This window comes from Pollachius pollachius, assembly GCF_949987615.1.
Source record: "Pollachius pollachius genome assembly, chromosome: 5".
Lineage (NCBI taxonomy): Eukaryota > Metazoa > Chordata > Actinopteri > Gadiformes > Gadidae > Pollachius > Pollachius pollachius.
In genome coordinates this window covers 25,289,781-25,317,240 of record NC_136938.1, presented here as the reverse complement: position 1 = coordinate 25,317,240, position 27,460 = coordinate 25,289,781, and the positions used below count along the sequence as shown (strand labels likewise).

Below are 27,460 nucleotides of genomic sequence, written 5' to 3'. Positions count from 1 at the left end.
AACAAAATATAAGTCCATTATTTTTAATACGAAGCAAAATGCAGTAAGTGGGACCAGAGATGTTAGGAGCTCTATCTATTTATATATATTTATTTCTCTAAATGGCTCTGGGTGGGAGCTATAAGTGGGTGTAACAGCCATTCATATTCGTATTTATTATTATATATTTTTATATATAAACCAACGGAGCGGCAGGGCCCCCTGGCGGCGAACTTTATGTACTTATAGGTGCCAGACAACTGCTCGGCGTTGCTAAGACAATCAAAGCCAGGCTGTGAGTGGCTGCCGCTGTAACCGTCAGCCAATCAGCGCCGTTGTTGTTGGTAGGTGACATGCAGCAGGGGAGCGTCTGGATACCGACGGTCCTCGCTTCCTAGCTCCGTCTTCCCTCCTTAACCACTAGTTTAGTTCGGCTCGCAACTTATGGTTGACTAAATGCACTAAAATGGCTTCTCCTAGTTCTCTGTTTTCCTCCATGTCCAAGTTCAGCTTCAGGAGGCGGGACAAGGACTTTGTGAGTTAGTTTTGGTTATTCTTTACTGTTGTGATTGTATTTATTGAGAATCCGGGCCTAGATTATATCAGTTCTATTGTGGTATATGGGTGTACGAGTTAGATGTTGAATCTCTCTCTCTCTCTCTCTCTCTCTCTCTCTCTCTCTCTCTCTCTCTCTCTCTCTCTCTCTCTCTCTCTCTCTCTCTCTCTCTCTCTCTCTCTCTCTCTCTCTCTCTCTCTCTCTCTCTCTCTCTCTCTCTCTCTCTCTCTGTGTTTAGAAGCACATCGCTCCTGGTTTGGTTCCCTCTGCCTCCATCGCTCCCAAACCAGCTGTTCCTCGTACCCCTCCTCCCCGCAGCCCCGCCCCCTCTCCTGAAAGACCAAGGTACCACGCACACAAACACACACACACACACACACACACACACACACACACACACACACACACACACACACACACACACACCCCGGCGGGGGCTGTAACTGCAAGTGAAAAACGTTTTCTGAACAAATCAATACTTTTTTTGGAGTAAAACTTCATCATACAACATGGTTATCATTAAATTATTGACATCCACCCTTTTTATATTTATCCTATTATTATTTCATTTTAGAACATTGTCTGTGTAGGCTGACGTATGACGCACAAAGCAGCACGAAAGATCGATAGAGCTAATTTTTTAAATACTGGCCCCAAAAAATCCAAACTTCAAAACAGCAGCCAGACAGCCGACTCCTCAGTCACAGCAGCAAAAACATAATAGTGTGTGTGTGTGTGTGTGTGTGTGTGTGTGTGTGTGTGTGTGTGTGTGTGTGTGTGTGTGTGTGTGTGTGTGTGTGTGTGTTATAGTTAAGTTCAAGTGCCTCGTTCTGTTGCTACCCGTATAGCGTAGCTGTGACTCCGTCAATAATAAATCGTCTTCTGATTAGAAATAAACCTGCATTCGGTTTGTGGTCTGTCCATAGCTGAATCTGGTAGGCTACTATGCTGCTTTGACATGTTGGTGTTAAACATGTCTAGTGTAAAACATTCTGAAAGTGGCCGTATTAATACGAAAACCATGAATGTTGCGCAGCATCTTTTATGACGTCATCATATAGCCTTTCTCTCAGCACCCCCGACTCGGACTGACTTCCCGCGTCCCTGATCCCGTGTCTCCCGCCCTCAGCTCATCTATGTGCTTTAAAGGTCCCATGACATGCCACCAGGTGTGGTGCGTTGGGGTGTAGCCGTTACAAGCCGCTTTAAAAAAATCTGTCTCTTATGACATCATGACACCTGGTGGCATGTCATGGGACCTTTAATGTGGAAAATGAATCTGGCTGCAAGGTAACTCCTGTACAAAGACCACAGACGGTTGTTTGAATACATACACCTTATTAAGGTGTTGACCTTCTACCCAGTCTTACCCAGATAGGTAGTTAGGAGCCCTTCCTTGGCCTTGTTGTGGTTGTGTGTGTGTGGGGGGATGGTCTCTGTACTGAGGGTTCTTCGTCAGAGTCTTCCTCCCTGCGCCTCCAGGTCAGCTCTGGCGGCGGCCATCTTGTCTTCCTCTCTGACCGGGAGGACGTTCGCCATCCCTCCTGCCGGGCCCCCGCACACTCTCCGCCGCCGGCCGCTCCCTGTCCTTCTCCGGTCTGCCACAGGAGGGCGCTGCACCCTATTCAAGGTAACAGACGCAAGCACGCACGCACACTCACTCACTCACTCACTCACTCACTCACTATCATCCCTTTAATGCTTTCAGACTGTACACGTATTTTGTTTGTGATTTGTTCTGAAGCCTTTAGTGAAGTCATTTCAAGTCCTGCAGCACTGATCTTCTTTCGCCGTGATTTTGTACAAGCAGAAACAACTGCGATATATGGGTTCCAAAAGCTAAACCAAGAAGCCATGTTACTGTTATATAGCATACATAAATATACATTATATAGCAACATTACCTTTTTACTGGTCACATGACATGATCAAACCATGCACGTCAAACAAGTGTCCTAGGAGGAATGTTCCTGACCAGGAGTTATGGTGATTACTGATATGGTTCCCGGGTTTGATGCCTTGCTCACGGACAGATGGTCAGGGGACCAAGACAGGAGACCTCGCCTGCCCTCTCCTGGCAGCTCTGACGACGAAGAGGTGGAGGAGCTACAGTATGAGGATGAGGACGAGGAGGACGAGGAGGACGAGGAGGAGGAGAGGGAGGAGCTGTCAGACGAAGAGCAGCACATCTACCAAACCCTAGACAGACAGGCCAGCCTGCCTGTCTGTCTAGACAGACGGACCGACCTTCCTGTCTGTGTAGACAGACAGGACGGTCAGCCAATCACAGAGCCCGTCTACACCCTGCCGGTCAAAGCTAAGGTTGTCTGTTCTCCTTTCCTCACTCCTATTGTCTTCACTCTGATTAGGATTTCTGTATTATAGCAATCCTAGTAGATAGTTGTGTAATTAGATATTTACATATGAAAATTATATCTATATAATGAACTCTGTGTGTGTGTGTGTGTGTGTGTGTTTGCTTTGTAGCGTATTTTTCAGGAAGAAGTGAATTCAGACGAAGAGTTCACACAGGAATCTGATCCGTACGCACGTGAGTAGACGCATCACAAGAACTACCTACTACACCATATCCTTTATTCAAACATGACACAATACTGAATTCTCTCTCTCTCACTCTCCTCCTTAGACACTTATACACACTTTCAAACAAAGTAATTAGATAATGAGCACATCTTGCATAGCCATAGTACCGCTTGTAAAAGTGTGTGATGGTGGGACTATTATAACTTGTTTAGGTCCAATATGAACTGGCGACTATACAGCAGGTGTACATGGGGGTGTCTACCTGGCTGTGTTCCTGCAGTATCACTGTACTGTGTTCTGCAGTATCTCTGTACTGTGTTCTGCAGTAACACTGCTTTGTGTATTTTTTTTCAGTGCGTGTCAGGGGAGAGAAGCCGGTTAAGCAGGTAAGAGTCTAGTTCTTCTTATTCAATGCAAATGTCCTTTCGGTCATTTGCGGTCCTGAGTGGAGGTGAATTTCCTTTATTCAAACATGACACAATACTGCTCTCTCTCTCTCTCTCTCTCTCTCTCTCTCTCTCTCTCTCTCTCTCTCTCTCTCTCTCTCTCTCTCTCTCTCTCTCTCTCTCTCTCTCTCTCTCTCTCTCTCTCTCTCTCTCTCTCTCTCTCTCTCTCTCATTGTCCCAGCTGACACAGCAGAAGTTCCAGTCTGACAGAAGTAATCCTGCACAAGGTATAGAGTGTCACCTCTCTCGCATACCGCTACCTGCCTAATGCTCTCTAAAGTGCCTCCACCCAAGCGGTCTAATGCATCGGCTGCGTTCCTCCTCTAGACGTTACCGTGGAGACCAGCAGCCCTTCTCCTAAAGCAGGGCGCGGCTCTTCCAAAAGGAACACTCCGCCGCCACGGAAGAGTTCTGGTAGGAGAGCCGCTCCTCTGCCCATCTCTGTTCCGAACACACCCCATGTTGTGTACTGTTCCCTGTAGTGTAGTCTCTCAAACCTTTCTACATCCTTCTGTGTGTGTGTGTGTTTGTGTGTGTGTGTGTGTATGTGTGTGTTTACCTGTCTTCTCTGTTTGCATGGTTTGTGTATTTGCTTGTGTTTGTCGTATTGTGCTGGGGCATGTGTTTGTTCGTGTGCGCTTCTGCGTAAGTGTGTCTTTGTGGGGTGTCTTGAGTTTTGTGTGTCTCTGTGTTGTGTGTTTGTGTGCGTCTTGTTTTCGTGGTGGTGTGTGTCTTTGTGTGTTGGGGGGTGGGGGGGGGGGGGGGTGCATGCATGTGTGTTTGTGTCGTGGGGTGTGCGTGCGTGTGCGTGCGTGCGTGTGCATGCGTGCGTGTGCGTGCGTGTGTGTGCGTGTGTGTGGCCGTGCTGACCCAGAGCCCAGCGAGGGCCTCCGGGGGGTCCTGGAGGGGCAGCAGCAGGCGGTCTTGTCTCTCACGCTGCAGAACGCGGCTCTGGCCTCAGAGCGCAGGCAGCTGCAGGAGACCCTCGGCCAGCAGGGCAGGGAGCTGCTCCGGGGGAAGGACGCCATCCAGGACCTGCAGGCCAGGCTCAGCCGGGGGGGCACACCCAGCCCAGCGGCCCCCAGCCCACCGGCACCCACAGGTATGAGAGAGAGAGAGAGAGAGAGAGAGAGAGAGAGAGAGAGAGAGAGAGAGAGAGAGAGAGAGAGAGAGAGAGAGAGAGAGAGAGAGAGAGAGAGAGAGAGAGAGAGAGAGAGAGAGAGAGAGAGAGAGAGAGAGAGAGAGAGAGGAGAGAGAGAGTTTGTGTGTGTGTGTGTGAATGTGTGTGTCTGAGAGTGTGAGACTTTGTGTGTGTGAGGGAGTGTGTGTGGGAGAGTGTGTGAGTGGTCCATAGTGGCTACTATGGACCATCAATTGATTATTAATAACATTAACCGTTTTTTAAGTTAATTTTTTTAAGTTGCCTAATGTGGCAATTAAGGCACAAAGACACTCAGATGACAGTATAAATAGCTTAATGTGGAAGGTAATGGGCGTGTTTATCTATCTGACTCCCTCTCTTCCTGTGAAGTAATCACATCTGCTACCATTCAGAGGAGAACTTCTCATGTGTCTTTCTGGGATATTTTATTTAACCTGTGATTAAATATGGGATGATTGAATGAAAGGGTCAGGCTGACGCATCCCTCGGAGTCTCTCAGTCTCCAGCAGAAGGACTTGACTCCCTGTTTACTATCCTTCCGAGTTTTACCACTAACCTGTCATGTTTCGGACTGCTGGTTTGATCCTAGCGTGGTCTAGTCTGCTGGTCTGTGGTCTAGCCTGGTGGTCTGTGGGCTGTGGTCTGGTCTAACCCCAGTCTGGTCTCCAGGCGTCCTGGAGGAACAGGTGCAGAACCTCAAACTGACCGTCCATCGACTCAGCGTAGAGCTCAGCCGCTACCAGGCCCACAACAGACCGCTGGGCCAGCAGCAGGTACACACGCACGCACACACACACACACACACACACACACACACACACACACACACACACACACACACACACACACACACACACAGACATAACAACACACAGACATAACAACACACACACATAACAACACACACAAACACACACACATAACAACACACACACACATATAACAACAAACAGGCACGCACGTGCGCGCACACTCACATACCAACACACACATACTAACACACACATATAATAACATACACACACTAACACACATGAACACACACGCACTAATACTCACACTAACACAAACACACACCCTCATGAAAGGTTGTTTTCTGACTGCAGAGCTCCAGGACTGACGGTTTACCGATGACAAGCTCGCCTCCACCATGGCTGGTCAGTCCGTTCGTCTATTTGAGTGCCTGTCTGTCTGTCTCTCAGTCTGTCAGTAGTATATCCTTGTAGTAGTAGAATTGATGTAGTTGGTAGTATGGTACCCCCTAGACGCGCATAAAACGACCTGAGGACAAAGGACGCAAGCGCCTATCCGTCCAAGATAAGAACTCACAAGGGAGAGATTAACTGAAAATTACATTCCCTCCAAGGAGACATTCCTTATTCATGCCATGGATGCATGTTGAATCAGATCACTGGAAGTCACGCGTAGTGGTACTCTCGCACGTTTTAGCCCTCTCACGGATGAGTGCACACAGTGATGTATATCCTTAGAGAGTAACAAGGGAAGTAATAATTGTGTTGTTTTCTTCCAGTCGGACATGAAGTATCTTTCTCCTCTGCTATTGGCCTACGAAGACAGGATGGCAGAGAAAGACACACTCCTGCAGGCTGTTAAGGTGTGTTTGTGTGTGCGTGTGTGTGTGTGTGTGTGTGTGTGTGTGTGTGTGTGTGGATCCAGTTAATAATATAACTGCATATAAGATCAAAGTTGTGGTAACGATGGACGTCTTGGTAGAAAAAAGAAATAGCCAATGAAATCACTCAATGTTTCAGCTGCCATAAAACCGTCCATTCACACGAATAGTGTTATGACGTTGTGTGATGTTATGTGTTTGTTGCTGTTATTATTGAAAAGTATTTTCTTATGAAGATCTCTACTTCAAGAAAAGAAAACCTGCTAACAGGCAAACACTGGGGATCTTTTGTATGTATATTTAAAGCACTGGTACCTCTAGACACAGAGGCTATCAAGATTAAAATCACAGTGATCTCAGTTCCATAATAATAGCCAGGAGGTCGATAATGGTTGACCCTAGAGGTAACCAGTCATCACCTGGAGGTCCTGGTCTATTCTTAACTTCTAGTTTTATCTGGTAGAGGTTACTCTAGTCTACAGGTAACCAACCCTTACCTGGAAGTCCTGCTATGAGCCTCTACTTGTATTCATTCTGCCTTCCTGTTGTCTTCCTGTTGCAGGAGGAAGTGAAGACGTTGCGGGTTCGCGTCGAGGAAGTGGTCACAGAGAACCAGACTCTGCATGACCGACTGGTCACCTCAAAGGGCGTCTCTCAGCAGGACTGGTGAGAATGTGGTTGTGGGTGTGTGCGTGTTTGTGTCTTACGCCTTTCACACATCCACCGTAAGTTGGACGTTCTCTGGATAATACCCGATGGGACAGCTTGTGAAAACGAAAATGTCAGAATCCTCCCCTCCAGAGATTATCCTCCCTGGCAGAGATTTATCAACGAGCGAGTGTTGATAAATCTTGTGTGTTGATGACGTTTCTATAAGGCGACTGGCGTGAATCCGGGAGCACGGATTGTAGCTGCTACGTACTTTTCTGTGCTTGCCTCTATTTTGCGTTCCAACTTCATTCTGCTTTCCACTCTTCTGTTGATATTTTGGATACATCTTTAAATAAATGCAGTATTGATATCACTGCAAAATGAGTCAGTGTTACGGAGTTGGTAGCCTCACCTGCGATATTCTATGTGTTGTAAACCAAACACTGCGTCTACCGCTGCATACTTTGTGCGTCACGTCCTGCCTCCTACACACTACCCAGGCGCCACCCCTCGCCTAAAGTCTCCGGAGTATCCCCGTATTGTGTGAACACGTCTTATGTGGCTTATCTGCTGCTGCGCGTTTCACGTGTGATTGAGAAACTCCTGATCATTTCCAGACCCGAGTCAGTCCGGAGGTCACGTGTGAAAGGCCTACCTGTGTGAGTTACTCCCTTAGGTGTGTGTATTTAAATGTGACAGTGTGTTGTGTAAACGTTTGTATGTGTGTGTCTGTGTGTGCTCTCGTCCCCTAAGGTGTGGTCTCCAAGAGCAGGCTGCCCTGGTCCTGAAGGAGAACCAGGTTCTGCTGGACCAGCTGGAGGCCCAGCAGAAACGGAGCCAGACCAGCCACAGCCAGCACCAGACTGAGGGTACGCGCACACGCGCACGCACACACATAGACGCATACGCACACACACTCAGGCACACTCAGGCACACAGGTATTGAGTGTTGAAGGTATTATTCCGGCTAGGCTTCAGAGACAAGATGGCTGCTAGGTGGACATCGCATGTATCAGATATATCTACATGTTACTAATTACCTTATTATTTACTTATTATTAAAGAATACAAAGAATGAACATGTATATTAAAGTGTGCATTACCTCACACGCTCCGTGTGTATTCCTAAAAATGACTTATTAACTGTGTATTTCTACATATTACTACTTATGAAGAATGTATTACTACACACTGATTTCTATTAAGTGTGTACTACTGAGTGAAGCGTGTATTTTCTCCGCCCTCCAGTGACCCGTCTGACCAAGCGGTTGATGCTGATGGAGGAGGAGGGCCGGGTCTTGCGTTTGAAGGTGGAGGAGGAGGGGGCGGAGCTTAGGACCCTGCGGAGCCGCCTGAAGGAGGCCGTCCCCTGGGAGGAGCACTGTGGCATCACCGGGAAGCTACACCGGTACACGCACGCACGCACACACACACACAGAAACGCACGCACGCACGCACGCATGCACGCATGCGCACACACACACATAAACACACACGCGCACGCACGCACACACAGAGAAACACACACACGCACGCACATACACACACACAGAGAAACACACACACGCACGCACGCACACAGAGAAACATGCACGCATGCACACACACACAGAAACACACATGCGCACGCACGCACGCACACAGAGAAACACACGCACGCACGCACACACAGAGAAACACACACACGCACACACGCACGCACACACACACACACAGAGAAACACACACATGCACGCACACAGAGAAACACACACACGCACGCAACACGCACACACACACACAGAAACACACACGCACGCACGCACGCACACAGAGAAACACACGCACGCACACAGAGAAACACACACACACGCACGCACACACACACACACACACACACAGAAGCATTCACATACATATTCCCCTACACATACACAAACACATATACATACACACGGGCAGTGGAGAATGACCCTAGCAGACCGTCATTCATCCAAAAAAACCCTCAGGCTAGACTAGCTGCTAGGTTTAGCACTGAGCTTGTAACCTGTCATTATGTATAAAGATCACACCATCACCACGTCGTCAAGGCAATGTGTGTGTGTGTGTGTGTGTGTGTACACAGCCAACTGGAGCAGGAAGAGCGGAGGCGGGTGCAGGAGGTGGAAAAGATGCATGCAAAGGTTTTGGGCCTGGAGGATGAGAAGAGAGTACTGCAGGCGCAGAACACCTTGCTGACCCAGGACCACCGGACCAAGGAGCAGGAGCTGCAGCTGTCTGAGCAGGCCCGCAGGTCAGACCCCAAGACCCACACCCTGGCCCCTACACGGCACACCTTGGCCCCTACAGCGACACACCCTGGCCCCTACACCAACACACCTTGGCCCCTACATCAACACACCCTGGCCCCTACAGCGACACACCCTGGCCCCTACAGCGACACACCCTGGCCCCTACAGCGACACACCCTGGCCCCTACAGCGACACACCCTGGCCCCTACAGCGACACACCCTGGCCCCTACACGGCACACCCTGGCCCCTACAGCGACACACCCTGGCCCCTACACGACACACCCTGGCCCCTACAACAGCAAACCTTGGCCCCTACACCGACACACCTTGGCCCCTACATCGACACACCTTGGCCCCTACATCGACACACCCTGGCCCCTACAGCGACACACCCTGGCCCCTACAGCGACACACCCTGGCCCCTACACCGACACACCTTGGCCCCTACATCGACACACCCTGGCCCCTACAACAGCGACACACCTTGGCCCCTACATCGACACACCTTGGCCCCTACATCGACACACCTTGGCCCCTACATCGACACACCCTGGTCCCTACACCGACACACCTTGGCCCCTACACCGACACACCTTGGCCCCTACACTGACACACCCTGGCCCCTACAGCGACACACCTTGGCCCCTACATGACACACCCTGGCCCCTACAACAGCACACCCTGGCCCCTACAGCGACACACCCTGGCCCCTACAACGACACACACCTTGGCCACTACACGACACACCCTGGCCCCTACACGACACACCCTGGCCCCTACAGCAACACACCCTGGCCCCTACAACAGCACACCCTGGCCCCTACACGACACACCCTGGCCCCTACAGCGACACACCCTGGCCCCTACAACAGCACACCCTGGCCCCTACAACAGCACACCCTGGGCCCTACAGCGACACACCCTGGCCCCTACAACAGCACACCCTGGCCCCTACAGCGACACACCCTGGCCCCTACAGCGACACACCCTGGCCCCTACAACGACACACCCTGGCCCCTACAACAGCACACCCTGGCCCCTACAACGACACACACCTTGGCCACTACACGACACACCCTGGCCCCTACAACGACACACACCTTGGCCACTACACGACACACCCTGGCCCCTACACGACACACCCTGGCCCCTACAGCAACACACCCTGGCCCCTACAACAGCACACCCTGGCCCCTACACGACACACCCTGGCCCCTACAGCGACACACCCTGGCCCCTACAACAGCACACCCTGGCCCCTACAACAGCACACCCTGGGCCCTACAGCGACACACCCTGGCCCCTACAACAGCACACCCTGGCCCCTACAGCGACACACCCTGGCCCCTACAACGACACACACCTTGGCCACTACACGACACACCCTGGCCCCTACAACAGCACACCCTGGGCCCTTCCCTAATCCCTGTCTCGCCTGGCCTTCACTAACCCACTCTGTACCCACACAAGTCTCCCTCAACCAGTCGACCCAAAGTGAGTGTCTGCCCTGGGTCTGCGGGGGTCCCTCCACCAGGAAGGCGTGCAGCAGGCAGGCTGTGCTGGGGGGCCAGCTGAAGGAGTGTGTGAGGCAGGAGGAGGAGGCTCGTCTGCTGCTGGCCAACCTGCTGACCCTGGCCCAGAGAAGCACCCTGGAGAGAGACCATCTCGCCCTGCTGGTACACAAAGGCAGCGCAGCGCACACACACTCACAGAAATACACACACTCACACGTATACCCGCACCCACGCGTACACACACACACACACACACACACACACACACACACACACACACACACACACACACACACACACACACACACACACACACACATAGACACACACACACATAGACACACACACACACAGACACACACACACATAGACACACAGAGACACTAGGGATGGGCATTTGAAGGCATATCAATATTCGAATATTCGATAAAAAAACATTTTAGTAACGGTTAACTGAACTATGAAAACATAGTGTAGCGCACTCATAATGTAGCCTGAAGTTCTTCCGTGATCTGGCCTTCACTAAACAAATGTATTAGTTTTCCATCTATTAGTCAAATAAATAAGGAAATCAAATCCAATTTGTTCAATTCATTGAGCATTTTAGAAGGAAAATAAGACTCAATCAGTATGCTGAATCGAAACGAGTTGAAACGAAACTATCATTTTTGACAAGAATATGAATGGACAGTATTGCATACTTAAGGCACAAACTGAAATTAGATTAAAGTAAATTTAAGGCACAAACAAAAAAAAAATAGTGCTTTACTTGAAAAATAGATTCAAGTAAAGCACAACAGCAAAAAGTATAAGTGCTTGGGCTTGGATATCAACAGAACTCCACTTGCAGCACACGGGCCTGCCTCGCATTACGCTTGATGCGCACATAACAGGACATCAACAAAAATATATTACGTGTAAGACGGAAATACAGTATGTCTAAAACATTTCCAGTTAACATAACACATAAGCCCACCTACTGCATCACTCATTTTTGTGCAAAGGAATTAGCATATCTACGTGCTCGGGGGATAGGCCGGTGCGGAGGCGGTTTAAAATCAAGCCCGCCGTGGAATAGACTCCGCTGGAACGGAGGTTGCTGGTATAGCCAAGTATTCCAAGTATTAAATGGCATCACTGTACACGTTCAATGAACAATATGTAATTAATAATAGCTAATGAATATATTTAATGAACTTTAGGCAAAAATGTCACGCCCACGTCATTTCGAATAGACACAAATACATAGACACACACAGACAAAGTATCACACACACTCCGGTCCGTCTAGTCTCAACGAGTCTAGTGTCCGTGTGTCCTGTCTCTCCATCCCCTGGCACGGTAGTGTGAGTGCTCCCACTCCTAGCTGTTTAACGCCTACTCCCTCCCCGCCAGGCCACGGCCTTGGAGCAGGAGAAGGCAGGAGGCTTCCGCTCCCTCCTGGAGGGAACAATACGGCTCCGCAAGCTCCACGACAAGGTCAAGGTAGGCTCCACTAAAGTCCTCCCTATCTCCTCTGGTGAATCTGTACGAGAATATTCCCCCTGCCAAAGCTCCTCCGCCTTGCAAACGTCTCCCCTTCACACTATAGATTGTACAACAATGTGGACGTAGCGTCTGTGGTGTCATACACTGTGAGGTCGTAGAGTTTGCATCATGGACGGCGTCATCGTTGGACATTTGTGCGACCCGCAGTGCAAACGATCTGTATTTGCCACATTATATTTGCCACGGAACTAATAGCCGCCTACAGTAGTCTTTAGCCAAAACGAATCATTTACAATGATCCATTCAGTAGCCCTAAATGGTTCATTGTGTAACTGATTTTTACAGTGGAAAAAACATAAAAGGCATACAATTTGTCTCAAAGTTGAAATGCTAGTTTTAAGATGGTTCTGGACAGGGGAGGCTCTGTCCCGGGGATGGAGAGCGGACTCCTTCTGGGGGTATTACTCTGTCTGGGTTCCTGACCTCCAGACAGAGCGATGCTGGCTCGCTCTGCATTTAGACGCGGAGCGATATCACTCGTGTCTCCGTAGAGAATAATTACCAAACAACCTTTTCAGCATTCCGCTTTGTTTATTCTTGCTGCAACTGAGAATAAACCCCAAAAAATATCACAACGCCATTCTATTAGAAATAGGCTGTGGTAGGGATGTGAGCAGAGATACGGTCATTTAACTCCGGCCCTCTCAGTTCACACATTTAAGGTCGTTCTTTAATACTTACAATGGCTTGCTTCACACTGTACATTTAACTGACTATCTCACTTAATATCATAGTTATATAAGAACATCAACTTAAGATCATACATTGAATTAATTCAATGTGTAGACTGAAATATATATTTTATAATAAATATGAAAATATATATGCACTATAACTACAAAAAGCCCACAAGCTTTTATTAAGCTATTAAGCTATATTAAGCACTTTGTAACTGCTGTTTGGAACAGTGTGGTAATAAATAGAGTTGACTTCCTTATCGTCTATCCTAATGAAACACTCTGCTGTGAAATCAAAGGTCAATATATAGTCCACCCCGGTAGTGATATCCAGTCCATCCCACTAACTGACATGCTCCTGGCTCACTTATCCAAGTCGATAAAACACTTTGTGGGGTTGTTCCAGTCGAATGAGAGGGAGGGAGAGAGAGAAAGAGAGAGAGATCCAAACAAGAAAGTCAGATGCGTAGAAAGAAAGACGGGTAGAAGGACGGATGCACATTGCACATGCAACCTTTAGGGAGGAGAACAAATGAAGACTTGAAGAGAGATAGGCAGATATATAGATGGAGGGATATATAGATGGATGGATAGGCCGATGGGGGGATAGACTATCATTCAGGCTGTGGTGTACAGAGTTGTTAAATCTTCAGTCGACTCCAAGGTATTTACCCAGGCAGACAAACGGAGGGACAGCTAGACAGATAGATGGATAACTGAAAGGACAGACGGCGGGATGAATGGGAAGATAGACTGTCTTTCAAGCTGTGGTGTAGTGGGTTGTTAAATCTTCAGTCTCAAATCCTTCTCTCTCACTGGAAACACCTGATCTGCCTCCAACTAGGACCCAGCAGGGGACAAACCCAGCCTGTTCATACTCCTCCTGTGTGTGTGTGTGTGTGTGTGTGTGTGTGTGTGTGTGTGTGTGTGTGTGTGTGTGTGTGTGTGTGTGTGTGTGCGCGTGCGTGTATGCGCTATAAAATAGACCAGTATCGTATCCTGTGAAGTTGAAATTCAATTTTGTGATGCAATGGAAGTTTTCTTGCTGCTTAAAACGGGATCTGTGTCACACACACACACACACACACACACACACACACACACACACACACACACACACACACACACACACACACACACACACACACACACACACACACACACACACACACACACACACACACACACACACACACACACACACACACACAAACACACACACTATGAAACGCAGTTGTCCTATCTATCTGAGCATGCCGACTGTTTGGTTGCTAGGCAGGGGGAATAATACCCTTTATCTCTGTGGGAAGTGATTTCATACCACGTGGCTTATCTCTCTCAAACAGAGTGTTTGTGCTGCACCACATCAAACCCCATGCGCCACGGTTCTCGACACGAGTCTCCCTGCACCGCGCTGTCACCACAGAGACACGGTCTGTCTCTGTCCCCAGGTTCTGTCCTGGCCGTTTCGGTCCCGGGTTTCTGTCCCAGGGTTCTGGTGTGAGAGGAGGTTGGAAGTGTTGCTGGTGGTGGTGAAATATTGATGTGCCGAGAGTGTGAGCTGTAGATAGAAACACTATTTGATATCGCACACATGCAAATACACGCACACGCATACACACATGCACACGGGAATGGGTAAAGTGGTAAATAGCATGAGGTACATGTAAGGTACATGTAGCATGTGGTACATGTAGCTTTCACTTAATCGACATTGACGCAGAATATCATCTCTAACCTCCTGTAAAAGAGCCTTGCTCAGCCCACTCACGCAATTAACCATAGGCCATTATTGAATACCTTACTCAACCTAAACAGGGTACTCAACTCTCAACCTCGCAATGAATTTCACAGCTGAGATACACAGGAATATAACTCCTAGCCCTGGCACTGTCGTCATCTTGCATTATTCACTGTGCCACATGGGGAATAGAACACATCAACTTACTGTTAGTGTCTTTCCTAATCAACAACTTGCTGAAATGTTCTGTTTCTATAGCAACAGAGAATACCAGTAATAGATGGAAACAAGGTAGGAGAGAGTGAGGGGGATTTTGTCTTCAGTTTTTCTTTAACTTTATTTAGCATGCATAACAAAAACAATAGGAAGAACTACACACATCCACACACCGTGGTGTTTTACTATAAGTCTTCAGAAGCTTACCTTCTCGCTGACGCGCCTCATATAGACAAAATATCTGGTGTATATATATGATTCAATTATAATACAGTTTCACGTTTTAATCAAGGTCCAAAATAGTGTAGCGAATTGCAGTTTGCAGATGAGGGGATTATGATGAGTGGGGGTGCATTCCTTAATACATTTAATACATTGAGTTTGTTTAATAACCAAGAGTGGGCTAGCACTCTTTCTGGGAAAATCCACACACTTCATCAAAAGCAACCTATATTCACTAACCGCAGTGCAAATGAACATCGGCGTGTAGCCACGACTGCTATCAGAAGAGTTATCAATACATATTTTCAATGATAATCATAGGCCTATGAATATGAGTATAATTTACTACTATGGATATGATAAGAGGACTCTATTAAGAATCGTAAATAGGCTGTTCCCTCTGCCATGTCCTACCACATGAGCCCACAGTGTCCATGGTGACTTTGAAAAAGATACCCCATTGTTATAGGTTAAACTGATGAGGCTTTAGACTGCAAGGACGCATGCTTTAGTTTTACATTTTCAGACTAAATATCGAACCTTAATTCGTAAATCATCAATCAAGGAACCTCATCCCTTGAACCATGACAATTCGATGCTGATGTAGACGATGACATGATTGTGGCGGTCCTACTGGCGCCTTGCACAATACAGGCCTGACCTCGACGTTGTCCTCAACCTTTGACCTTTCCGGTCCCCTACCACTGCTCTCAATGGTACGCCGACTCGACATAATTACTGATTCTAACCTAATGTATTGACTCAACGATGTATGAAATAGATGTGTCAACCTGTCGCCACTCTCGGGGTCTTTAGTTTCTGGTTCATGGAGGGAAAACAGTTGACCCAAATAAGTTCAACATAAAGTAACAAAATTGTGCTGTCTTTATTATAGTCCTGCACACACACGTCTTCAGAAGCACAGTACAGAGACCGACCGGAGAGGGGTAGAGAGTCACAGACACAGAGAGACAGGAGGAGCTAAGTGGATCACATCAAAGACAGTTCCAGTATAACCACCCACTCTTCTGATTGGTTGGTTGTGGTTATCACATCATAGATTATAGAGTGGAGACGAAGGCGGTTGGTTCCAGAGGTCTATTTCCCCCTTTTTGTTGGCTGGATCCTGAAAATGTATACAGTAATAATATACAACATAGAACCATAGCATCTTGGATAATTAAACTATACGGTACTGCTCGCCGCTCGTAGCTTGAATGCCGAAATGAATGCTGGGATGTCTGTGCTGCCAAGTTCACACTAGTTACCAACGTTGCATCCGCTGAAAAACGGGGGTTTCGAGAATACTCAGAATTGTAACCGTTCTTCGCAAAATTCAAACTTGTATATTGGGACAGTAATTGGACCGTAAAAGATGACATTACACAAGGACACAGATACAGACAAGAAAGCAGATTGTGAAAGGGTTGAAGTCTCTAATCTCTCAGAACCTTAATTAAGTTTTCAAAACATTTTGAAATACTTAATTAATGACATGTTAAAGTGCCACTAATGCTCCAAAATGCTTCAACAAACGCCCACATGGGGCCAGTGTGCCACCTGGTGGTGGCGGCTGTTGGCGGTCAGAGGTTGGAGGTTATTGGTTAGTGAACATGTCCAATAGGCTTTGGTCAACCTGGGCCCGCATTCTATAGCTGTGTGTCGGTGTGTGTTGGGGCGTGGTGCAAGCACCTTAAAGTAACCATCCCTTTAGCATTGTACATGGCTCTTGGCAGTTGACTAGGTAGACACAAGAGGTGACCTCTTATATACAGAGTGTCTCTTCATCAATAGATTAGTTTACAGCCTCAGGTTCCTCAGACTTCAGATATCTCATGATCTTGGCCGGACACCACAAAAGTCAAATGTACTTTGAAGAAGGAACAGTGGCTTTTGTTTCACGTTGTTGGCCACATGTCCTAAGATAAGTATTATTATTACTATGATTATGAGTAATGTACGTCTACCATATAGCAAGGAATAGGGAGGCATCACTGTCTTGAAAAGTAACATCGACCGACTCGACAGAAGGGCCCCTCGAAGGTTCATGTGAACGGCACCAAGAAAGAAACCATTGTCAGAATGTGAGCTGCGTTGCATCATATAAACACCACCTGCCGCCACAACAACACCTGAGTCGGTCCAGAGGCCATTGATCACCCATGATGCAATCTGTTTTCTCACGGGGGACAAAACAACGGTTGAAGGTGAATCCATGCACCTGTGCCGTCTAATCCTGCAGTGAGTTAGTCACTGACTGACTCATTTAAAATGTTTTATAGGTTTGAAATGGAATTGTCCAATTGTATTGTAAGGAGGGCAGAAGCTGATACACATTACAACTAATAGATATGCTCAGAAGTCATAGGTCATTGGCATATGGGCTTGTTAGTATGATATGTTGAACCATTTCATAGACAGAATTTACAGATTTCTACTTTGGGAGAGTCTTAACACAAATCCCTTTTTAATACCCCGATTGCACTGATCAGCTAGCACGGTTTCCACTCGCATCGCATCACCTGACATGCCTTTAATTCACATACTTTTTAAAAAAAAAAAACAACCCTTAACTTCTGGACCGTGGACCTTGTTAAAGGACCGCGTCAGTGTCTCACCGCCCTGGGGGTCCCGGTGGCCCCGCTATAAGGCTCCTGTACCGCTCATTCACCCCTCCCCTGGAAGTCACTCGCGCCCTGGCAGAGGCACTAGAAGGCAGATGCCGTAGACCAGGCAGACGGTGAGGCTGGACGGCACCAGGCTCACACACACCACGCCCAGGGTCACCCTTTGGATCACCAACAGGTAGATTCCCAGCGGCAGCGAGCTCAAGTAGAAAAAGCCCAGCAGCCACAGCAGCACGCTAGGGACGTGGTTACACGCCTTGAACAGGACGTCCCGTTCCGGAAGCCCCTCGGAGCCCAACGACAGGGAGTCCAGACTCTGTTCCGTGTTCAGCTCCGAGGGCGGCGCCGTCACCGCCGCTACCTCCCGCCCCGAGGGAGGCTCTCCGGGCACCTCCACGATGGTGATGACCAGGCAGTGGGAGGACCGCCGCGAGGGGCTGGAGGCGGAGGAGGAAGGGGAGGCAGCGAGGCTGCCGGGGGTAAGCAGCAGCTCGCCGCTGAGGTCGGAGCTCCAGGACTTGTCGCGCGTCGACAGGCGGCACATGACGTCGGCGTCGTCCGGCAGCTCGGACAGCCGGCGGCCGCTGACGCCGGTCTCGTGGCGGCAGAAGGGGCAGGAGATGGCGAGGGATCCGCCGTCGGCCGCGTCCAGGATGCGGCCGAGGCAGCGGGCGCACACCCGGTGAAGGCAGACCAGGACTTTGGGCCGGCGGTTCTGCAGGTTGTAGCGCTGGTAGCAGATCTTGCACTCCATCTCGTCTGGAGGAGGAAGAGGCGGAGGAGGTGAAGGAGGTGGAGCCACCTCCTCGTCTGCGACGCTCATCGTGCCTTCCTCTTGTAGAGGGAGAGATGGAGAGAGAGAAATTTATAAGAGAGCGTTAGAGCTGTAGAGCTCTAACATTAAAAACAACTAAATATAACCATGAAAGAGACGAAGCATCGTCATCGTTGTTTAGAGATCCCTTTAAACTATTCTCTAATAAGAATCATGAACACCTGACCACTCTAAACGACTCAGCCGCTCAGGAGGAACGTCGGAGAGATGAGGTCGGAAGTGTGCCCTCTGGTAAGACAGAGTGTGAGTGTGACCAGATAAGGGCCATGTATCCAAAACTTCTACGACACGGAGCCCCCAGGGGCTGTCGTGTTCGGGCTTGCCTGCCTGTCAGAGGACCCTGCCACGCTGTCACTTCCTGTCACATCAGTGGTACGCTTGTCCTCCGAGCGGCCCCCCCTGCCCACAGAGGGCGCTGTTTCCCCGGGCCCAGGAGACTCCTTCAGCATCCCAGTACACAGCTGCTACCTCAGCTTGTTCTATCTCAGGGGGTCTATGGTATAGAGTCTACCTCTGAGATCTCCCTCAGCAGGTTCACCTCATGGTCTGTCTCAGGGGTTCTATTTCATCTACCTCTAACAATATGTTATTTCCCTTATGTGCTATATTATTGTGTGTTGATGTACTTTCAGGAGGGTATTAGTAGTTAGTGGCTCATAGTTCTATATTATTTCCCTTGTTGTTAATAGTTCTAAATTGATGTGTATGTTGAAGTACAATCAGGAGGGTGTTGGTTGGTCGTGGTAAATAGTAATTTTACATCATCTCAATAGCTTTGTTTTTTAATACCGGTAATACAGGAATAACAGGCATCTAATCGAAAAAAGCATCCTTGTGCCGGTCGCTAGGCAACAAGCTCCCCCGCTGTCAATCAGTCTAACAAACAGAGGGTCACCTATTTACCATCACATTGTGCTCAAAGGAATGCCCGGACTTGTTATGACCCTGTCAGCTCATGACGAGAACAGTATGTCCAGCGTTGGCATGGCTTTATGCCTCCGATGCCTCCACTAAACCCCTAGTGTCTTTGTGGAGAACCAACCTTCCATTTAGTCATTGGCAACGAGGCAGAGACCTGATGGGCCAGGAGGTGAGGATGTGTTGGACCGCGGACGGACAGGAAACTGATTCACTGCTTGAAGTTCTATAGGGGGCTGTCCCTCAAGTGGACTACAGGGATTGCCCTTCTGGAAGTTCAATGCTGAATGAGAAGTTCTATGCTCTCCGGCGGTATCGGTTTTCCCCAAATGCTTAAAAATCCTAATGTTGTAACTAGAGCAGTGTCTGGTGATTAACAACCTATAAATAGTGTAAACCAAGTCCCTCAGGTTCACCTAAAACCACCAGCTCTGCCTCCTTTCAATTCCCATTGGACCTCAAAAAGAAAAACAAAAGTTGGATTATTGTCCTTATGATATTAATACAATTTACAATTTGGATGCCAAGCAGTAGTTGCCTGAAGAGAAGAATGCCAAGTTATCCAGACAGACCAGTATCTGACTGAACATTCAATCTGAACAATCTTGTACACAGAGTTGTCGGTCTAGGCTTCCAATTAATCAAAGTCGTCTTTGTCGGCATCTTTACACACATAGGTTCATCCAAGGCTACTCTGCTGAGAGTGCTTGTATTTATAAATTAAAAAGTATAAACTCATCTTGGAGTACCTTCCAAACTGACCTGCCTGTTTAGTTTTTTGTACCACCGTTGTGGTCCATATCACAGTTAGTTTACAGTAGCATCTGTAACCATTACAGGTAGAGTCTGGCTCCGAGCTGTCCCCTCCCCCCCACCTCGTCCTGCGTGGAGAACAGCCTGGCTATGAACTGTCCGCTCCCCCCTCTGCAAAGATCTCTTATCTTTCCCCTCGGAGGAGAAAGTGCCGCACATCTGTCGTTCACGCCCATGAAATATGGATGGGTCGCGCCTCCATCCGACACGCTGGCTGATACATATTTTACACGTTGGACTGTTGAAAAAAGGCCTGGTAGAACTCGCCGGAAGGATTCTACTATCTTCAGCGGCGAGTGCTGCAGCAGGCTGAATATTACAGTATTCTGATGCAGAGCGGATAACTGCTGGTTCAGGTCTCAGCAGAAGGCATACAGCTGGATGAAACGTCTTGAGCCCTGGACTCAAGAGACAGGCAAGCTCCAGGGAGTTCACCTCCACTCCACTGGGAGTTGTAGTCGGCCTGTGATGCCAACTGTTTTGTCTGACAGTAATGCACTGAGGATTATTTAACTATTCCCTTTTTCTGCCCTTTAGTTAACTGGCCATCTGGCCATTTAACTGAAACGCATCTGTCCTTGTGATGATCATCAAACAGTAATTGCGGTGTCAACGATTCTCCTCTGTTAATACTGGTTATAAAACAAGTTTAAATGAGGCTTCGGCTTAATAAACAACTTGCCTACAGCTACGCACTCACTGTCTCACTCTGACCTTTGTCTCACTCTGTCATCATTCTCAATCTGTCATCAGCCTCATTCTGTCCTCAGTCTCACTCTGTCATCAGTCTCACTCTGTCATCACTCCTCAATCTCACTCTGTCCTCAGTCTCATTCTGTCCTCTGGCTCACTCTGTCCTTAGTCTCACTCTGTCATCAGCCTCACTCTGTCATCACTCCTCAATCTCACTCTGTCCTCAGTCTCATTCTGTCCTCTGTCTCACTCTGTCCTTAGTCTCACTCTGTCATCAGCCTCACTCTGTCCTCAGTCTCACTCTGTCATCATTCTCACTCTGTCATCACTCCTCAATCTCACTCTGTCCTCAGTCTCATTCTGTCCTCTGTCTCACTCTGTCATCAGTTTCACTCTATCCTCAGTCTCACTCTGTCATCAGCCTCATTATTTCCTCGTTCTCACTCTGTCATCAGCCTCACTCTGTCCTACGTCACACCCTGGATCAGTCCATTAGGTCCAGTACATTAATTAACAAACACCCCCCCTCCCCCCTGAGGTCATGTTGGCCAATGGAGAACTTTAGTTGAGTAAACCTTCATACTAAGTAAAGTACAGCGGACCACAATACAGTATAAACTTCTTCTGTGTTGTTTTAAAGGGATGGTATTCTGGTAAACTGGGTTCTGGGCTACGTTGAGCGTCCCTCCCAGGTAATAATCATCTTAATGGGCTGCTCTGGCTGTGGGGAAATGAATGCCTCACAATTACTTTGTTGATGGTGTTTATAACAACACCATCAACAATGGTGTGGTGTGTAATATGTTGCGTAGTGTATTATGGGCTGCAGGGTGATCCTGGTGTAATGTGTGTGTAGGCAGAGACAGTTCCCTTTCAAAAGGTTACGCCGAGGTATTCCACACTCCACACAAAGAAGCAGCCAGAAACATAATGGCATTGCGCTCTGAAATGTGTTGCTAGGATACGAGCGAGAGAGGAAGAGAGAAAGAGAGATAGACCATCGTTATCCGCTGGCTGCTACCTGTTTGACGAATACAAACGATCAGGTAAATCTGTCAAACTGCTCCTACTGACCTACTGCCCTGCCATCCCAAAATAGCCAAAATATTTCAGTGAAGAGAGCACAGCGTTCTTAAAGAAACAGAATTAGAGTGCGTCGATTGCTAAATCTTTGTCCGGTCAGATGCTGTGTAACTCTTATATACTATATATATTATATACTCTTCTGTTAAACGGCAAAGCTGTCCTCCATGAAAGACCGAGACCCAGCTCAGTGGATCTTTCCTCGCCTCTCTTATCTCCTCTTTTGTCCTAAACCCTCCTGTTGTACGGCGACCACGCACCAAATATTAGCATCTGATTTCAAACTATCAAATGTTTCAGAAAATGCATATCAACATCTCTCAATTCGAATAGAAACCACAAGACAAGCGGTAATTGTACGGTCAAAAAGTACTATTAACTGAATTAGTAAAATATTACTCTATAGCTAACTGGTCAATATAGTTAACTTCTCAACTCAGTTAACTGTTCTAGTAAACTGCTACCATTATATCAACACGCACGCACACGCACACACACACACACACACAGTGCCCCCCCCCCGCTGAAGGCCACTGTTAATCAGGAGGGGAGTGATGATGATAATGGAGGTTAATTAGCTGTGCTATCCTTGAAATCATGCTCATGCTGCCAGCATTATACATACTGTATATGTATATATATGTATATATATATATCTTTCTCACACCTATGGATGTATATATATAGCTGTTTGTAAGCAGATTGTGTGTGTGTGTGTGTGTGTGTGTGTGTGTGTGTGTGTGTGTGTGTGTGTGTGTGTGTGTGTGCGTGTGTGTGTGTGTGTGTGTGTGTGTGTGTGTGCGTGCGCGCTCAGCATGTTATGCAGCTAAATGTCAGCGTTGAGTGTGCCGAAGCCCCTGGGGGGTCTGGACCTGTGTGTGTGTTTGTGTGCTGCCTGGATAATATCATTTTGTTTCTCGGAACCAGGGAAAAGCCGAACCACAGAGAACTCCCTTCATTATATCTGACTCACACAAATACACACACACACACAAATACACACACAAACACACAAATACACACACACACACACAAATACACAGTGTACACACACACACACACACACACACACAAATACACAGTGTACACAAACACACACACACACAAATACACAGTACAGATACACAACCATACACACTGACTCCGATGCGACAACAAACATCTACATAGAGCCTTTTTCAGTCCACATCATGATACGGTCACAGTGTTGGCTGGAGGCAAATAATGCAAACACTGGAGGGCAGTAGGGATAGTAGGCTGGTACCAACAGTCCATCTTACTGGGTTGGGGAGCGCCAGGGGTAAAGTACTGCCTGTTGTAGGGATGGATATGTGACTATGGTTTGTCATGTGCATCAAATCAGCGAAGGGGGAACTGAGAAAGATTTGATTGTTCTTCTAACTTTCTTTATTAGCAGTCCTCAGTCCTTTCCATTGTATAAGTTAATGCTTAAAAACATGTTAAATATGATGTAGGATGGTTCATCAGTTCACCATTAAGCCATAGCTCTATTTATATGTTCTATTTACATTAACCATAGCTCTACAGAACTGACAGGATTTTGCATAGCTCGGTAGTGCTAAACCAAAGCCTCAAATAATCGTACCGCCTTACCATTTTCATCGGACTCCAGGGTCGTGACATGATTTTGAAAGCATCGCTTGTTTTACGTTTGAATAAGGGTTAGGATGAGTCAGAGTCTGAGAGTTGCTCTTCTCTACGGCTCAACACTGCCACCGTCATTTGCTATAAAGACACGTAAGTCATTTGTTTTCAGGGGAAGAACTGGGGAGGGAAAATAAACCGGAAAGAAATAAAGTGATAACATCTATTTGATTATGTGTCTTCGTCAACAACAAGGGTGAAACTGAACTCTTAGATGACGGTTGCGGTGGTGAGTTTGAGACGCCTTACCTCGGCATCGTAAGCTCATTCTGTTGTAAAAATAACCACTTAATAACCGGTAGGACAGAAAACCGTCGAGGGAAAACAACCATGCTTTCAAATCCAAGTTTCATTGCATGTAAAAAGAATGACATACAGACAAATGTTAGTAAAAAAAAAAAACGAATGGCATCAGATTTTTCCGCCTCCCCCCCTAAAACCCGCCCACAAAACAACATTCATGTATACTGACTCCAAAGGTTTCTATATCAAGTCATACATGGTGAGTCATGGTCAGAGGGTCCTACGCACCCATCCCCCCCCCAGGGGGGCCTCACCTGCTCCCGGAGTGCGCATCTGCCTCTCCTCACGTCCTCCGGTCGTCTCCCAGTCCTTCATGGGAACGTCAGACCCTCCCCGCTCCTCCTCCCGCCGGTCGTCCTCCCGGTTCACCTCTCCTTCATGCCGGCCTCACTCATGCCTCGCCCCCCCCCCCCCCCCCCCCCCCCCCCCCCCCCCCCCCCCCCCCCCCCCCGCCCGTCAGGTGTACCGCGGGCGTGTGTCGGCGGGCCGGGCGCTGGCGGAGCGGCGGCAGCGCGACCAGGAGGCGGCGTTGGCGTCGAGCCAGCGAGAGATCCTCCGGCTGCAGCAGCAGCTGGGAGACAGACAGAGTACCCTGGACACAGTGCTGCAGAGCAAGCAGTAAGGAGAGGGAGGGGGGGAGGGAGGGAGGGAGGGGGGGAGGGGGGGAGCACCAGTGTCAGGGAGGGAGGGAGGGAGGGACTGAGGGAAGGAGGGACCGGGGGGGGAGGAGGAGTAAGAAAGAGGGAGGGAGGAGGAGAAGGAGGGAGGGAGGGAGGAGAAGGAGGGGGGGCCGGAGGGAAGCACTAGTGTCAGAGAGGGAGGGAGGGAGACATTGCAGGTGGGAGGAGGGTAAGCAGGGGAAGAGAGAGATGGAAGAGAGAGGGAGGGGTTGAAGGAGGGAGGGATGGGAAGCAACAGTGTGTCAGAGAGGGAGGGGAGAGGGAGAGATAGTGTGTATCAGAGAGAGACTAGACAGAGAGGAACAGTGTGCATCAGAGAGAGAGTGAGAGAGAGAGTGAGACAGAGAGGAACAGTGTGCATCAGAGAAAAGGGAAAGAGAGAGAGGAACAGTGTGCATCAGAGAGAGCGAGAAAGAGAGAGAGAGTGAGTGAGAGAGAGAGGAACAGTGTGCATCAGAGAGAGAGTGAGAGAGAGAGGAACAGTGTGTATCAGAGAGAGAGTGAGACTGAGAGGAACAGTGTGTATCAGAGAGAGCGATAAAGAGAGAGAGTGAGAGAGAGAGGAACAGTGTGCATCAGAGAGAGCGAGAAAGAGAGAGAGTGAGAGAGAGAGGAACAGTGTGCATCAGAGAGAGCGAGAAAGAGAGAGAGTGAGAGAGAGAGGAACAGTGTGTATCAGAGAGAGAGTGAGACTGAGAGGAACAGTGTGTATCAGAGAGAGAGTGAGACTGAGAGGAACAGTGTGTATCAGAGCGAAAGAGAGAGAGAGTGAGAGAGAGAGGAACAGTGTGTGTCAGAGAGAGAGTGAGACTGAGAGGAACAGTGTGTATCTGAGAGAGAGTGAGACTGAGAGGAACAGTGTGTATCAGAGAGAGAGTGAGACTGAGAGGAACAGTGTGTATCAGAGCGAAAGAGAGAGAGAGTGAGAGAGAGAGGAACAGTGTGTGTCAGAGAGAGAGTGAGACTGAGAGGAACAGTGTGTATCTGAGAGAGAGTGAGACTGAGAGGAACAGTGTGTATCAGAGAGAGAGTGAGACTGAGAGGAACAGTGTGTATCAGAGAGAGAGTGAGACTGAGAGGAACAGTGTGCATCAGAGAAAAGGGAAAGAGAGAGAGGAACAGTGTGCATCAGAGAGAGCGAGAAAGAGAGAGAGAGTGAGTGAGAGAGAGAGGAACAGTGTGCATCAGAGAGAGCGAGAAAGAGAGAGAGTGAGAGAGAGAGGAACAGTGTGTATCAGAGAGAGAGTGAGACTGAGAGGAACAGTATGTATCAGAGAGAGTGAGAGAGAGTGAGACTGAGAGGAACAGTGTGTATCAGAGAGAGAGTGAGACTGAGAGGAACAGTGTGTATCAGAGAGAGAGTGAGACTGAGAGGAACAGTGTGTATCAGAGAGAGAGTGAGACAGAGGAACAGTGTGTATCAGAGCGAAAGAGAGAGAGAGTGAGAGAGAGAGGAACAGTGTGTGTCAGAGAGAGAGTGAGACTGAGAGGAACAGTGTGTATCAGAGAGAGAGTGAGACTGAGAGGAACAGTGTGTATCAGAGAGAGAGTGAGACTGAGAGGAACAGTGTGTATCTGAGAGAGAGTGAGACTGAGAGGAACAGTGTGTATCTGAGAGAGAGTGAGACTGAGAGGAACAGTGTGTATCAGAGAGAGAGTGAGACTGAGAGGAACAGTGTGTATCTGAGAGAGAGTGAGACTGAGAGGAACAGTGTGTATCAGAGCGAAAGAGAGAGAGAGTGAGAGAGAGAGGAACAGTGTGTGTCAGAGCAGCCCAAACATTATGAAAATAGATCTATTTACCTGTCCCAGGCATGACGTGAAGAATACAGAGCCATTCACCTGTCCCAGAATAGACGTGATGAACACAGAGCTGTTCGTCTCTGCTGTGATTTGTCCTGCAGGGAACTGGAGGCGGAGCTCGGGTTGGTGTGGGAGGCTGCCACCCGGGAGGAGCAGGGGATGAGGGAGACGCTCCTGAACAACTCCCCCAGCCCGGGCGTCCAGAGCCTGGGTCTCCTGGGCAGGACCGCCCCTGGCTGGTTCTCGGAGGCTGCAGAGCCATCAGCGCCCAACAAGGCCTACCACCACTCAGCCAATGAGATTGAGAAGCTCGGGCTAGACTTCTACTCCTGAGGCTCCAAGGCGAGAGGGGAAGCTCGGCCCTCCTCCTTCGTCACAGTGCGACACCAAACACTAAACACAAACCAAATCAACTCTTTTCTTCCGTCTGGACAATGCGCTGTTTAAAGTAATGCTTTTTTTGGTAAACATCTTGAGCTAGGGCACAAGGCCCAGAATTGCAGGCTGTATCTGCTCTCAAAGTGTCTTCGAGACTACAAGTCCCACACTGACTGCTACTGCTTTCAAATGATCTTCTGGACAACAACTCCCAAACTGGCTGTTACCTCTCAAAAAATAGTCTACTGGACTACAACTCCCAGACTGCTGGCTGCAACCACTCTCAAATTGTCTTCTGGGCTACAACTCCCAATCTGGCTGTAGCTTCTCAAATGATCTTCTGGACTACAACTCCCAATCTGGCTGTAGCTTCTCAAATGATCTTCTGGACTACAACTCCCAAACTGGCTGTTACCTCTCAAAAAATAGTCTACTGGACTACAACTCCCACACTGCTGGCTGCAACCACTCTCAAATTGTCTTCTGGACTACAACTCCCAA

At 48.4% G+C, this 27,460-nt stretch overlaps 2 protein-coding genes across 2 annotated transcripts; one reads left to right on the top strand and one right to left on the bottom strand.

The window, feature by feature from the left end:
- The first annotated feature begins 416 nt into the window (after positions 1-416).
- Positions 417-27,460, top strand: cep89 (centrosomal protein 89). The gene is given in 21 exon segments (XM_079736595.1): positions 417-514; positions 774-880; positions 2,018-2,084; positions 2,086-2,165; positions 2,563-2,857; positions 3,023-3,086; positions 3,434-3,465; positions 3,707-3,752; positions 3,853-3,939; positions 4,400-4,627; positions 5,357-5,460; positions 5,794-5,844; positions 6,219-6,302; positions 6,883-6,986; positions 7,725-7,840; positions 8,220-8,379; positions 9,076-9,243; positions 10,778-10,919; positions 12,153-12,242; positions 24,559-24,716; positions 26,683-27,460. Coding segments are annotated over 21 exon segments (2,484 nt in total). The 5' UTR covers positions 417-445; the 3' UTR covers positions 26,915-27,460.
- On the bottom strand, positions 17,847-24,413 carry LOC307076384 (E3 ubiquitin-protein ligase RNF182; the record flags this gene model as incomplete). The annotated part of the gene is made up of 2 exons (XM_079737372.1): positions 17,847-18,622; positions 24,353-24,413. The coding sequence occupies 2 exons, from the start codon at positions 24,411-24,413 to the stop codon at positions 17,847-17,849; spliced, it is 837 nt and encodes a 278-aa protein (XP_079593498.1).